Source organism: Zingiber officinale, chromosome 2B (genome assembly GCF_018446385.1).
Source record: "Zingiber officinale cultivar Zhangliang chromosome 2B, Zo_v1.1, whole genome shotgun sequence".
In the NCBI taxonomy this organism is placed as follows: domain Eukaryota; kingdom Viridiplantae; phylum Streptophyta; class Magnoliopsida; order Zingiberales; family Zingiberaceae; genus Zingiber; species Zingiber officinale.
This window is the reverse complement of record NC_055989.1, coordinates 61218573-61232780: the sequence shown is the minus strand read 5'-3', so window position 1 is coordinate 61232780 and position 14208 is coordinate 61218573. Positions and strand designations below refer to the sequence as shown.

The 14208-nt window shown below is 45.3% G+C and overlaps 1 protein-coding gene across 1 annotated transcript; it reads right to left on the bottom strand.

Moving 5' to 3' along the window:
* Positions 1-10127: 10127 nt before the first annotated feature.
* Positions 10128-12606, bottom strand: LOC122045677 (CBL-interacting serine/threonine-protein kinase 12-like). Its single transcript, XM_042606002.1, has one exon. The coding sequence runs from the start codon at positions 11807-11809 to the stop codon at positions 10262-10264; it is 1548 nt and encodes a 515-aa protein (XP_042461936.1). The 5' UTR covers positions 11810-12606; the 3' UTR covers positions 10128-10261.
* Between the last annotated feature and the right edge of the window lie 1602 nt (positions 12607-14208).

Below are 14208 nucleotides of genomic sequence, written 5' to 3'. Positions count from 1 at the left end.
CAAACACATCCCCAACTCCCTCCTTAAATGACTAAATTCATTTTCCGGAAGGGGTTTGGTGAAAATGTCGGCTAGGTTTGACTTTGACTCCACATATGTGAGCACAATGTCACCCCTAGCTACGTGATCTCTAATGAAGTGATGACGCACTTCAATGTGCTTGGTCCTTGAATGATGGACTGGATTTTTAGTTAGGTTGATCGTGCTAATGTTGTCACATAGCACTTGTACACCCTTATAAGAAAGTCCATAATCCTCTAGGGTGTGTATCATCCACAACAACTGTGATACACTCTCTCCCATGGCAATATATTCAGCCTCGGTCGTGGAGAGAGCAACACAATGTTGCTTCCGACTTGACCAACTAACTAATGATGAACCTAAGAATTGGCAACCCCCACTAGTGCTTTTCCGATCCAATTTGCACCCAGCATAATCGTAATCGGTATAGCCTATCAAGTCAAAAGACTCTGTACGAGGGTACCATAGACCTACTCGGATTGTGCCCTTAAGGTATCTCAATATTCTCTTAACTGCAATTAAATGAGATTCCTTGGCACAGACTTGATACCTAGCGCACATGCCCACAGCAAAGAGTATGTCCGGTCGACTAGCTGTGAGATATAGAAGACTACCAATCATGCTTCTATATTGCGTTAGATCAATTGGTTTCCCACTCTCATCATTGTCAAGGCGAGTGTTTGTCGCCATTGGAGTGGACACTTCCTTAGAGTCACTCATATTGAATTTTCTAAGCATCTCTTGAGTGTATTTCGTCTGATGGACATAAATGCCATCTCGAGTTTGTTTGATTTCAAGTCCAAGGAAGAATGTCAACTCTCCTACTAGACTCATCTCAAACTCACTTTCCATGTGAGAAATAAATTCATTCAAATAGCCCTTGTTATTTGAGCCACAAATTATGTCATCGACATATACTTGGGCTACAAAAATATTTTCACCATCTCTACGCAGAAATAGTGTTGGGTCTATTTAGCCTCTCACAAAACCCTTTTCTAGTAAATATGTTGACAACCTTTCGTACCAAGCTCGTGGTGCTTGTTTAAGCCCATAAAGTGCTTTCTTGAGCTTGTACACGTGGTTTGGAGCTTCGGTATTCACAAACCCCGGTGGTTGTTCAACATAGACTTCTTCTTTAATAAAACCATTTAAGAAGGCAGATTTAACATCCATTTGATAGAGTTTGAAACCACTATGTGCAGCAAAAGCTAGCATCAAACGAATGGACTCTAATCGTGCCACGGGAGCATAAGTCTCATCATAATCGAGACCTTCGACTTGACTATAGCCCTTGGCTACAAGTCTTGCCTTGTTTCTTACAACTTCTCCCTTTTGATTTAACTTATTTTTGAAGACCCATTTAGTTCTAATAATGGTGGTCTTTTTCGGTCTAGGAACCAAGTCCCACACTTGACTCCTTTCAAATTGACCTAATTCGTCTTGCATAGCTATGATCCAATCAAGATCGCGCAATGCCTCATCAACTAATTTTGGTTCAATCTCTGAAATCAATGCGACTTCATTAGACTCATTTCTGAAGAATGATCTAGTCCTAACCCCTTGTTGGATGTCTCCCACAATTTGGTCTTGGGGATGACTAGTGGCTATCCTAGATTGTCTTGGTGTTGGTGGTGCCTCATGAATGGTCTCACTCGGCACAGGTGAGGACTCAATATCAGGCAAAGGATCAAATTGAGTTCTTTGTTGCCTTTGCTCATCAACATCAGAGTCAACTTCGACTCGTTCTTCATTTTGATCATTCAAACTTAGATTTCTAAGTCCAAATTGAATTTCTCCTACATCCCTTTGTTGATCATTTAAGTTAGGGATTTCTTCAAATGCTACATCAGAGGACTCTTCAATCAATTTGGTCCTATTGTTGTAGACTCGATAGGCTTTGCTGGTAAGAGAATACCCGACCAGTATCCCTTGATCAGCCTTAGCCGTGAACTTCCCAAGATGGTCCTTGGTGTTCAAAATAAACACCTTACAACCAAACACCCTAAGATGTTTAATTGTAGGTGGTTTCCCAAACCAAAGTTCATGGGGAGTCTTTCCTAAAAACCTATGTATTAAAACTCGATTTTGCACATAGCAAGCTGTATTCACAGCTTCAGCCCATAAGTAGCTCGGTAGTGAGTACTCATTGAGCATGCTTCGTGCAGCCTCTTGTAGTACTCGGTTCTTTCTCTCCACAACCCCATTTTGCTGTGGGGTCCTTGGAGTAGAGAACTCATGCCTATATCCCTTTTCTTGACAAAACTCTAGAAACCTATGATTTTGAAATTCCCCACCATGATCACTTCTAATGGTTTTAATTGTTGTAGATTTTTCATTTTCAGTTCTTCTACAAAAGGAAATAAAAATATCTATAGTTTGGTCCTTATGTTTCAAAAAGAAGGTCCATGTGTATCTAGTAAAATCATCAACGATTACCAAGCAATATCTACTTCCATTCAATGATATTACACTACTGCAATCAAATAGGTCCATGTGCAATAAATCTAAAGCAGTAGATGTACTTACAATGCTTTTACCTTTATGAACACCTTTTGTTTGCTTACCCTTTTGACATGCATCACATAGTTTGGTCTTGTGGTACTTGATGCTGGGTAAGTCTCGCACTAATCCATGGTTGGCCAACTTCCGGATGTTCTTCATGTTTACATGTGCCAACCTTCTATGTCATAGCCAAGACTCTTCTTCTTTTGACATGAAACACTTAATCAAAGCATTAGTAGCACTTTTAAATGATACTTGATAAATATTATCAACCCTTGTGCCTACTAGTACCGTGTCAAGTGTGTCAATGTGTTTAACCAAACATTGACTTGAATGAAATTCAATTGTGTAACCTGTATCACACAATTGACTGACACTTAGGAGATTAAAAGTCATCCCCTTGACTAGAAGAACATTCTTGATATGGAGACATTCGGATATATGAATGTCTCCAACTCCTACAACCTTAAGACTACCATTGTTACCAAATGACACATTACCTCTATTTTTGTTTTGAATGGTAGAAAATAGTGACTTGTCCCCGGTCATGTGCTTGGAGCATCCACTATCAACAAACCAAGTTGATAGACGCTCCCCCTTTACCAATGCCTACAAGACACGAAAGATAGATGTTTTAGGTACCCAAATCTTGGGACCTAATGCATCTACAATGAAAGACTTAGGCACCCATGCCTTTGTTACCTTCTTCCTAGTCTCATGAACCCTAGAAACATGCGATCTATGAAATTGGGTTCTTGACACTAAAGAAATAAAGCTAGACTCCTTAGGTTGGTATCCTAATCCAGCCTTGTTGTAGACCGCCCTTTGGGCATTTAGAATCATGTCTAATGTCTTGGAGCTAGTTGAGAATTTCTCAAGCATTTTCTTGAGTTTCTCAACCTCACCCTTCAAGGCCTTGTTCTCATCTTCAAGGAGCTCTAGATGTAGGTCATCAACCTCATCTTCCCTAAGAGCTCTCAAGTTCTCTACTTCTTCTTTTAATGATTTATTTTCTGTTTTTGATTTTTTAAGCAAGGTAGACAAATGTGTAATAGTCTTATAGCATTTTTCTAAGTGAGAAGAGGTTACCTCTTCATCATCCGAAGATGATGAAGCCGCGGCTGAAGTGCTTGAGTCATCACTCTCGGACTCGGACTCCTCCCTTGCCATGAGTGCCAATTGTCGAGTGCTCTTCTCCTTCTTCTCTTCCTCCTCCGATGAGCTTGAGGAAGATTCATCCCAAGTGGCCTTGAGAGCTTTCTTCTTCTTGGCTCTTTCCTCCTTCTTTTTTGCCCGTTCCTCCTTCTTGAGTTTTGGACACTCACTCCGGTAGTGGCCTTTCTTGCTACACTCATAACATGTAACATTAGTCTTATCGATATTTTGATCATTAGATTTACCTTTTCCTTTATATCTCCTACTTCTTCTCATGATCCTCCTCACAAAATTTGCCATCTCGCTTGATGATGATCCACCTTCATCATCGGACTCGGAGGAGGATGAAGATGAAGGAATCTCTTTCTCCTTCTTCTTTTCTCTCCTTCTTCTCCCATCCTTGCTCTTTTCTCCTGCAACCAAAGCTATACCTTTCTCCTTTTGACCTTTGTTAGCAAGTTCATGAAGTTCCATTTCACAAAAGAATTCGTCTAATTTAACAATGGAAAGATCCTTGGAAACCTTGTAGGCATCTACCATAGATGACCACAAGGCATTCCTTGGAAAGGATTTAAGAGCGTACCTTACTAGGTCGTGATTCTCCACGCGTTCATCCACGGAATGTAAACCATTGATGATTTCCTTGAACCTCCCATGTAGTTCACTTACCGTTTCATTTTCCTTCATGGTGAGATTTTGTAGTTGATTCAAGAATAGGTCCCTCTTGGCTATCCGAGAATCTCGAGTTCCTTCTTGGAGCTCGATAAGCTTGTTCCATAAATCTTTTGCACTCGAGAATGGACCTACCTTGACGAGTTGGTCCTTGGCAATCCCACATTGTAAGGTGACAACCGCCTTGGCATCGGCTTGCCCTTTACGAGTTTGTTCAGTAGACCACCTTGATGAATCGAGTTCCTTACCTTCTTCGTCCTTCGGTGGTGTGAAGCCTTCCTTGACCGAGAACCACATGGAGATATCAGTCTTGAGGTAATACTCCATGCGACTCTTCCAATACTGGAAATCTGCTCCATCGAAGAACGGTGGTGTGTTGGTGCTGAATCCTTCCTTCATGGCCATCTTGTTGCTCCTTGGAATGTTAGTCCAGATGAAGAGAACCTGGCTCTGATACCACTTGTTGGGATCTTAGATGGCTAGAGGGGGGTGAATAGCCTCTTAAAAAAAAACTTAGACAGAGATTTCTACACAAAAACTAGTTAGCACAGCGGAAGTGGAAAACTAAAACGAAGGAAGAAAAACACATACACAGCAGACACAAAGATATACGAGGTTCGGGGATAACTTGCCCCTACTCCTCGGCGTGTCCGTAAGGTGGACGACTCCTTGATCTTCGGTAGATCGCACCCCGGATAACTTCCGGCTAAAGATGTCTCCTTCTCGGTGGAGCAACCTCTCAACAGAGTCTCAAGAAAGATCTAAATTAAAGCACGAGACTTACAGAAACTCGGTGGCAAAGGAGAATAGGAGTGCTTACAACCACGCGAGAATTAGTAGCAGAAAAACAGAGATCGCAGTTCACCCGAGAGCTCAAGAACTTCGCACACCAGCACACACTTTTCTTTCAAGCTTTCTTTCGTGTTCTGTTCTTGTTCCCCTCTCGCTGTTTTTACTGCTTCTCAAAACCTGATCTCTGCTGTCACAAATCTGGTCCCAACTGCGCAAATCAGTGCTGCAAATCTGGTCCAAACTGCGCAAATCAGCGCTGCAGCCAATCTCTTTTCCTCCTTCTCTGATTCTCTGAACTCACACCAATGATATCACAGTCAACACTGGCGTCTTCTGAGCTCGAACCAATCCCCAGGAGTCAAGCAGATCGCAGTCAGATCACAGCAGTATCCGTTGATGCCTGAAATGCACCATGCGCCGCTGAAACCAACAGAAAGACCATTTGTCGCATTCCTCTTACGAACTTAATTTGAAATTAGGCTTGGAATGATACCTGTTAACCTGCAAACTCAAAAGCTAATAGCACAGAGGATTACATCACATAAATGAATGAGATATATCAAAAGCAGTGAAGGAATCGTTGATACAACAAACAAATCAAAGTGTGTGGATCGGTCACCAGACCGATCACACTGCCTTGGACCGATCAGGCAACAGCCTGATCGGTCTGAGACCATTCTGATCGGTCGTAGTGACCGATCAGATTGAGTGTGGATCGGTCCACAGACCGATCCACCTCTTTTCTTTCTTTGTAGTCTCTTCTCCTGATCGGTCTCCCTGACCGATTACCTCGATGTGCTCGGTGTTCTCGATCGGTCGGTGAGACCGATCAGTTAGGTGGATCGGTCCACAAACCGATCCACCTCTTTCTTCTGCAGCTCTTCTCCGATCGGTCTCACGGCCGATCGATTACCGTGTGCTCTGGTGTTTTACGTCGATCTGCGATCGATTTCACCGGTGTGCTGCGGTGTCATCGTCGGTCATCGGACCGATCCGTGGAACTGGTTTCCGGATCGACCGATCCCGATTCTTGTGCGGATCACCGACCGATCCAATGTGCCATTGAAAGTCCTCTTTCTGACTTAACCCGGAGAACGAGCTACCGAGCCCTCTCCGACTTCATCCGGTCCAGAGAACGAGCTACCGAGCCCTCTCTGACCTAGTCCAGAGAACGAGCTACCGAGCCCTCTCCGACTTCGTCCGGTCCAGAGAACGAGCTACTGAGCCCTCTCTGACCTAGTCCGGAGAACGAGCTACCGAGCCCTCTCCGACTTCGTCCGGTCCAGAGAACGAGCTACCGAGCCCTCTCTGACCATTCCGTGCCAAGTCACCATACTTGGACTTTTCCCGTGCCAAGCTCCCTGCTTGGACTTTTCACCAGATGTCTTGACCCATCTGGATTTCCCTTGCCTGACTTCACTCACCAGGACTTTCCCTCGCAACTGATCAACCTCGATCAGTAGTCATTCTGAGTTTAATCACTATCTGATACAAACTTAAATCAGTGTCAACATCAAAACAACAGCCAGGTCAGACTGTATCAACAATCTGAGTAACCTCTCACCTGCAGTATAAGTAGCTAATCGTATGTTTCTATATTCTTAGTTCAGCCATATGCAGAGTTAGAGCACAACAAGTGCTCGATAAAATGACTAGTATAGTTATATGCTACAGTGGGCATTTTAATAGCTCAGTTAAATGCCATAGAAGCATTTTAAATAGCATACTTAGTCTTGCTTCAGTTTATATGGGACTACGGTCCAATGGGTGGGCTCCCATAGTCGCCTCTAGGTTCAGATAACCTAGCTCTAGGTTCAGATAACCTAGCTCTAGGTTCAGATAACCTAGTAAGAGCAAGATAAGATAAATTAACTTATGAATCAGTATTTTACTTTATCAGTGGCACTGTGCTGGACTCTTAGTTGTCCTTGGGTTGGGCTCCCATAGTCGTCCCTAGGTTTAGATAACCTAGTAAACCCTACTAGATTCGGGACTAGCTACTTCGGGTCTAGTTAGGGATGCGCGCATAGCAAGTACAGTTGTCAGGCCCATCAGCAGCATGATTATTATTTTTATCTATTATGAAAATAGTTTTCAAAACTTTACAAATCAGTTATGTGAATACAGTACAGTTTCAGCATTAACCTAACATTAATTTTAGCTTAGCTTATGTATCAGTTTAGTTTTCTTGTTGATACCGTAAATAGTTTATGTTTAGTAGTTGATTGCCATGACTTATATGTCAATATGCCATGTTTTAGTATTTTAGTATGATTCTCATCATGTATATCAACATAGCATCTTTTAAAAGCATGATTTCATCGAATGCATATTTTGTGAGGTGGATGGTTCTTACTAAGCTCCCAAGCTTATAGTTTCATTTTCCTTATACTGCAGATAAAGGTAAAGGGAAGATGGATTAGCGGAGGTTGGAGGGCAATGCGTCAAGATGTGTGTGAGAAGGAACTTAGAATAAAGACTCTTGGGGAGTAGCCCATCTAAAGACTTAGTATTTCTGTTTTTGGTTACTTTTCTGCACTTTTAGGGTGTTTAAGTATCATGAATTGTGAAGGTATACACTACGCCATGCTTAGACTCCTCGTTGTCATGATAATAGATAGTAAAATGTGAGTAATGTCATGTCTAGTAGTAATGTTTATGCTTTTATTGGTTTTCTGAATGTTCTGTATGAGTTCGGGTGGAATTTCTGCAATATCAGAAACCCAATCGATCAGCCGATCGATTGAGGAGTCCTCAATCGATCAGCCGATCGATTGGAAGAAATCCCCGCGTACAGAACGTTACTGAATCGATCAGCCGATCGATTGAGTCGCGACCTGCGCGTACAGAGAGCTACTGAATCGATCAGCTGATCGATCGGTCAGACTGGATCGATCATCCAATCGATTCAGATGGTTCTTCCGTGCACAGAGGCGCGTTGAATTGATCCATGGATCGATTGTCATATTTCAATCGATTGAGCCTCGACCTCAATCGATTGGGGAAGCCTGATTTCGGCTGGAAACCTCTTATTTCAGTTCCTTGACCATATGGAGAGTTTAGATTCCATTCTTTAGTATATGTACAACAATGAAAAGGTATTTTGAACATAAGTTACAGATTTTAATAGTCATTAGCAGAGTGAGATTTTAATTAGTTCAGTTTTTCGCACACAATAGTTAGACAATGTAACCCCCGGCCTTACAGCTCAGTCAGTAGAAGGCGGAGCGTTACAAGCAAGGACTCCTATCGCTACACAGCTAGTTAGCTATTATGGAACTGTCCCCTCGGCCACTCGAGAGTAGTGATAGCTAGAGTGGTGTACAGTTTGTCACTGACCCGACCTCTCGATCATAGAGGGATCATGGTGCAGATAGGTGGCCGGGAGTGACCATCCGTGCATATGCTTTTGTTATTATACTTGCTTATGCTATTAATTGTTTACTTATGCAGTTCTCTTATTGTATCAATGTAATATGCTTATATGTGTTGAGTTATATACTTGTTGCATATGATTTGATACTGACTTACTTATTAGTAGTATGTATATATCTCACATGTTACACTTGTAGTTATGAGCAGTACTATTGTGGTTCCTTACTACTCTTGACTTACTATTACTAGCTTGGTATATGGATTCAGGTATGGACATTTATTATGATACCTCTGTAGTTTATGATACTTTTCCCTATAAGACTGTATATATTTGAATCTCTAGATATATATTATGCTTATGCACTATTTATCTATTATCTGTTGAGTTCCTGCACTCACTGCCTCATAAACTAATTTTTTTTCGCCAGATAACAGATAAAGGATTTATGGAGTCTCCTGGAGATCTTGTCCATCAGTCCCATGTCACATCGAGCGACTTTTCTATTATTGCTTTCGTTTGCATTATTGGCTTTGAACTTATTCATGTATATATATCTTTTGTATAGAGTTTAGCTTTGTGGCTTTCTGTAATTATTTTGATGTAGTTGTGTCAAGTCGGGTTGACTCGCAGTTAGTTGTATTGTGATTTTACGTTCGTTATTTTGTGACTTCCGCTGTGTTTTGCTATAATCATTTGGATTGCTTACTATATAACTTCGTGATTATGTTGTGCGTGTTCTAATTGTGTGGGATGTGTATATAACTACGTGATTGTATTTTATATCCAGTCGTGTGGGCTATTGATAGCTTGTGAGTAGCCTTGTGACATTGTATACTGGTTTTATTTGTAACTGCTATAGAGAATATGGTATTTGATTTTCGTTGGACAATCTTATGCTTGGGACGTGACACAAGGATCAAATATAACAGAACCTAACTAACTTAATTGATCACATTAAAATTATCCCAAGTTCTAATAAGATGAACCTTATCATTTTTTGCCACACAGAGAAGAACCCAGTCTATCAAATGAGATATTGTGTCTTTTTAAAAAGTAATAATCCCAGTTAGTCTCATTGACTATCCCTGGAGGTGACTGACCCGATCATACGAAAGTTTTCCATTGATCACCAGGGTATATCGGGAAGCTCACACGGCAGCTAGCTCAGAAGTCCAATATTCTTTGGTTACCTCCATTTGAAGGAAAAATTCCTACAAATATGCCGTAACTGATGTTTGAACCGCGGATGCCTGTGTGACAACTTAAATGTTCTATCGTGACACTATAACCCCGGAGATGATGTTGTGCCTCTTTAAAATGATAATCCAAATTAGCCTCATTGACTATCTCTGAGGTGACCAACCCGATCCCACGAAAGTTTCCCACTGGTCATCAGGTAAATCGAGAAGCGCACGTTATGGGTTAGTCGAGAAGCGCACGTGACGGCTAACCCAGAAGCCCAGTATCCTTTTGTTACGCTCCTCATTTGAAAGAAAAATTTCTGTAAATACGTCGTAACTGAGGTTCGAACCGTAAGTACCTGGATGATAACTTGAATGTTCTACTACGGCACCATAGCCGGGGACAAATTTTGAGCGTGATCAAGATATGAGGAAAGGGAAAATGATTGAAGATAATAGATAATCTTCATGTCCAATTTACATATGAATGTTTGTTACAGAGCGCGGTAGGATTTATCTTTGGGATGGAGGAAAGCGAGAAGGCTTTTGGTGGCGTTGTGTCCTACTGAGTCTCCGACGCCAGACTGGTGGCGGCCGCCGCCGTTGCCAGCTCGTCGTACACCAGATTCTTGAGGCCGGGCTTGAGCTCCCTGTTGCAGAACTCCTCGTACTCGACCTTGTCGCCGGCCTTCTTCTTCACCTCCACCATCACCAGGGACGGCGTGAGCTCGAATATCTCCGCTGCGATCGTGAGCGGCCCCTTCTCGCCCTCCTTGGTGCCTTCCAGGCTCACCTGGCAGTCCTTCTTCCGCACCGTAAAGCTAACCACTTTGGCGATCTCTTCCAGTTTGGAAATGATTGTGTCGACGGGTTGGCCCGACACGAATCGGGCCTCCTCGCCTTGCTCCTCGAACAGGCCCGAGATGTCGAACCCCGGCGAGAAGGAGATGATGTCGAAGGCGTTCAGGCTCGCTGGCCGCGGGAGCCGCCCCAGGCCCTGCCGACGCCTGCAGTTAGAGGAAGATGAAGTGGAGACGGAGAAATTGGAGTCGGAATCGGAATCGGACTCGGAGTCGTCGGAGGAAGGCGGCGGTGAAGGGGATTGGGTTGGGGCGGCGTCGTCGAGGCTGTGGAACTTGTCGTCCTCGAGGTAGAACTTGAACTGGCGGAAGCCCTTTTTGAACCACCGATTGTCCATGATCTCGGGGATGGTGATGCGGGTGGCGGGATTGGTGTCAAGGAGGCGGGAGATGAGGCGGGCGAGGTCGGCAGAGAACCAGCGGGGGCAGCGGAACTCGCCCTTTTGGATCTTGCGGTACATGAGCATGAAATTAGGATCATGGAAGGGGAGGTAGCCGGCCATGAGGACGAAGAGGATGACGCCGCAGGACCAGATGTCGGCCTTGGCGCCGTTGTAACCCTTGCGGGCGAGCACCTCCGGCGCCACGTACGCTGGAGTGCCACAGAAGGTGTGGAAGAGGCCGTCCTCGCGCATCTGATCGGAGACGGCGGAGAGGCCGAAGTCGGAGACCTTAAGGTCGCCGCGGTCGTCGAGGAGGAGATTCTCCGGCTTGAGGTCGCGGTGATACACGCCGCGGGCGTGGCAGAAGGCCACGGCCGAGATGAGCTGCTGGAAGTAGCGGCGCGCGTCGGTCTCCGGGAGGCGGCCCTTGGCGACGCGGGCGAACAGCTCGCCTCCACGGACCAGCTCCATAACGAAGTAGATCTTGGACTTGGTGGCCATCACCTCGTGGAGGTGCACGATGTTGGGGTGGCGCACGCGCCGGAGCACGGCGATCTCGCGCTTGGTGTGCGCCACCAGCCCGCTCTGCAGGATCTTCTCCTTGTCGAGCACCTTGATGGCCACGCTCTCGCCCGTCCCCGCGTGCCGCGCGTGGTACACCTTGGCGAACGTGCCGTGGCCCAGCAGCCGCCCCACCTCGTACTTCCCGAGCAGCAGCCCCCGGCCGCCACTGCCACGCTGACTCCCCCTGTTCCCGCCATCGCTCTTGCTGCTAATTTCGTCTGCCATGAGAGAAGAACGAGAGCTGCTTCTAACTTCTAATTTGGGCAACATCTTGTTGTTGCGGTGTCGTCGAGCGGCAGGCATTTTTACCCGAATGGGAGACGTAGATTCGTTTTGTCCATCGCCATCGCCATCGCCATCGCCATCGCCATCGCCGCTCCTCCCATCCTCGTATCAACTATAAAGTATTAACTACTCCTCATTATTCACTCGTCCCGCAGCTCTTTCCACGAGACCCTTTCTTAAATTTATGCATTTGAAGGGGTGATGTGCAATTTACCAGCGCGAGGTGTATCAGTACGTAAATGCCCGGTGCCGACGGGGACCGAGCGTCACATGTGCTGTATTTGTACCCAATAACCTATTGAGCGGTCGACACATGTCCCTTCGTGACCTCCGTCTCAGCTTAAAGCAGCGGCTGGCATAGAGAACCACGTTGCGACGGCATGGTTACGTGTAGCATAGACGGCGGAAGCGAGGGCGTGGCGTCGGCGACCGCGTAGAAGCGGGCGGGCCGACGTGGTGGGTGGCCTTATGCGTTGGCGGTGTGCGAGATCGAATCCTGGCCGTCTGATTTCTGGAGCATCATTGCCAAACCGTATTTCACTGAGGACCGGACCCGTTCCACTTGCCACTCCACTCATTTAACTCACCCCTTCAGCGGTAAGACCAGTAGCTACTTCCCGAAGCAAAAGGAGTTAGTTGCCGCGCCCGTAATATTATGAAAACCAAATTTTATATATGCATAAATTATTGATCAGATAGGATCTGAATGTCCGTAGTTGAGTATTTTTTGAACGTTGACCCTTTTGTTCTTCATATCATGTTGAATGATTTTGTCCAAGATCAATACGTCTCAGAAGATGATGATCTTGTTCCGATAAAACCTCTCAAGTAAGATAGAGAGAAAAAAAAAAATAGAACGAAAGAGATAGTTTGCAAGAATGAGTATACCTCCTTTATCAACTTTCTTATATAATTCTGGATATGTAACAAGGTCAATTATGACATTGTCTTCAACACCTATATTGCTTTTCTATTTAACAACAACCTTGCAGTCTCTCCTCTTCTCTCATAAATATTGATTTTGTTCAAGATTCGAAGTGATGGATATTTTTTCTCATAAATATTAATTCTGTCCGAGAATCGAGACGATGGATGTTGGAGATGTGGTACTCCTGTTGATCGTTGGTGGACTTTTCGCAAGTGAAACCTGCAATCACGGTAACGCCAGCGCCGAGTCGGGGAGAGGTTCCCCGACGATGACCCTCCGACGCTCAAGTTAAACACCGGCGATGTAAAAGAAACGAGGAAGCAAAATGGTAGAGTAACTATAGCTACAATAGAGATTATACATACCTCCGTCGAAGTTTGGGGGGTCTTTATATAAGACTCCCGGGGAGTGCGTGCACGCTTCTCGAGATGCATACGCTCTTCAAAGCATACTCTGAAGAGACGTGTCAGGAAAGTGTCCTTGACACCATACCCTAACGACCCGAGCATATCTCTGACAAGACAGCGGAAACTTCCATCGTACGATCTTCTGCCTGACAATGCCGCCAAGCATGCCGTCTGTTGGCAGCACAGGTTCCCAGAAGGATATCCTCTGATCCTCCTTTTGTCTGTTACAGGTCGAGCGGAAGAGTCGCTAGGCCAGGCCAGCTATCGGCCGTCCGAGCGATCTTGTCCTCGGGCCGAGCGGAATGGCCGCTCGACCAACTTCGACCATCTGGGCGATCTTATCATCAGGCCGAGCAGAATGGCCACTCGACCAACATCCCACTATCCGGGCTCTGCTGCTATGCAGAACGGAGAAGGTGTGTCGGAATGTAGTCTACTCAGTCGTCACTGTTTTGCCGATGTGAGTTTGAGCGGGCTTGCCACTCGGCACATACCTTGTCTGTTTGAGCGCCGGAAGCTCGGTACATGATCGAGCTGTGCTAACATCTGCTTCATATAGACTCGGCGATTCTTCCTTCCGGTCGGGAAAGGGGGTTGCCCGATCGGAAGATGACTATCGGGGTGTTGACCATCTTGATTTTGACCTCCACTGTGCCATTGACCCCTTTGCTGAGCGAGCCCCTCCTCATCACCAGATCACATGCCTCCCACTCAAGTCTAATCGAAGGACGTTGCAAGTCTGACTGACTGGACAAGCCAATTTGGAGATCGGTTGATCGGTCGGTCGTGATGCTGGTTGGACTCCGATCGGTCCGTCTGAGGGCGTCAGACAACCCTGAGATTGCTCATTGAAACCGATCAGTACTCCGCACACTCGCACTTGGAGCAATTTGCAGTTTCTGTCCTTGGTTGAGAGAGGTTAACGCTGACATCAGCCGAATTCCTTCGGAATTTGTGCAAATCATCTCCATTAAAGCCGAGCACGCGGCCATGCCTGTTAATGGCGTTCATTAAATGTTGCCCTGTAGGCATGCACCACGTGTCGCTGCTACAGTCACCGCACGCCCGAAGCGACAGACGTT

Coding starts and splice junctions, on each gene's coding strand:
- LOC122045677 (XM_042606002.1), bottom strand. CDS start 11,809: ATGCCTGCCGCTCGACGACACCGCAACAACAAGATGTTGCCCAAATTA.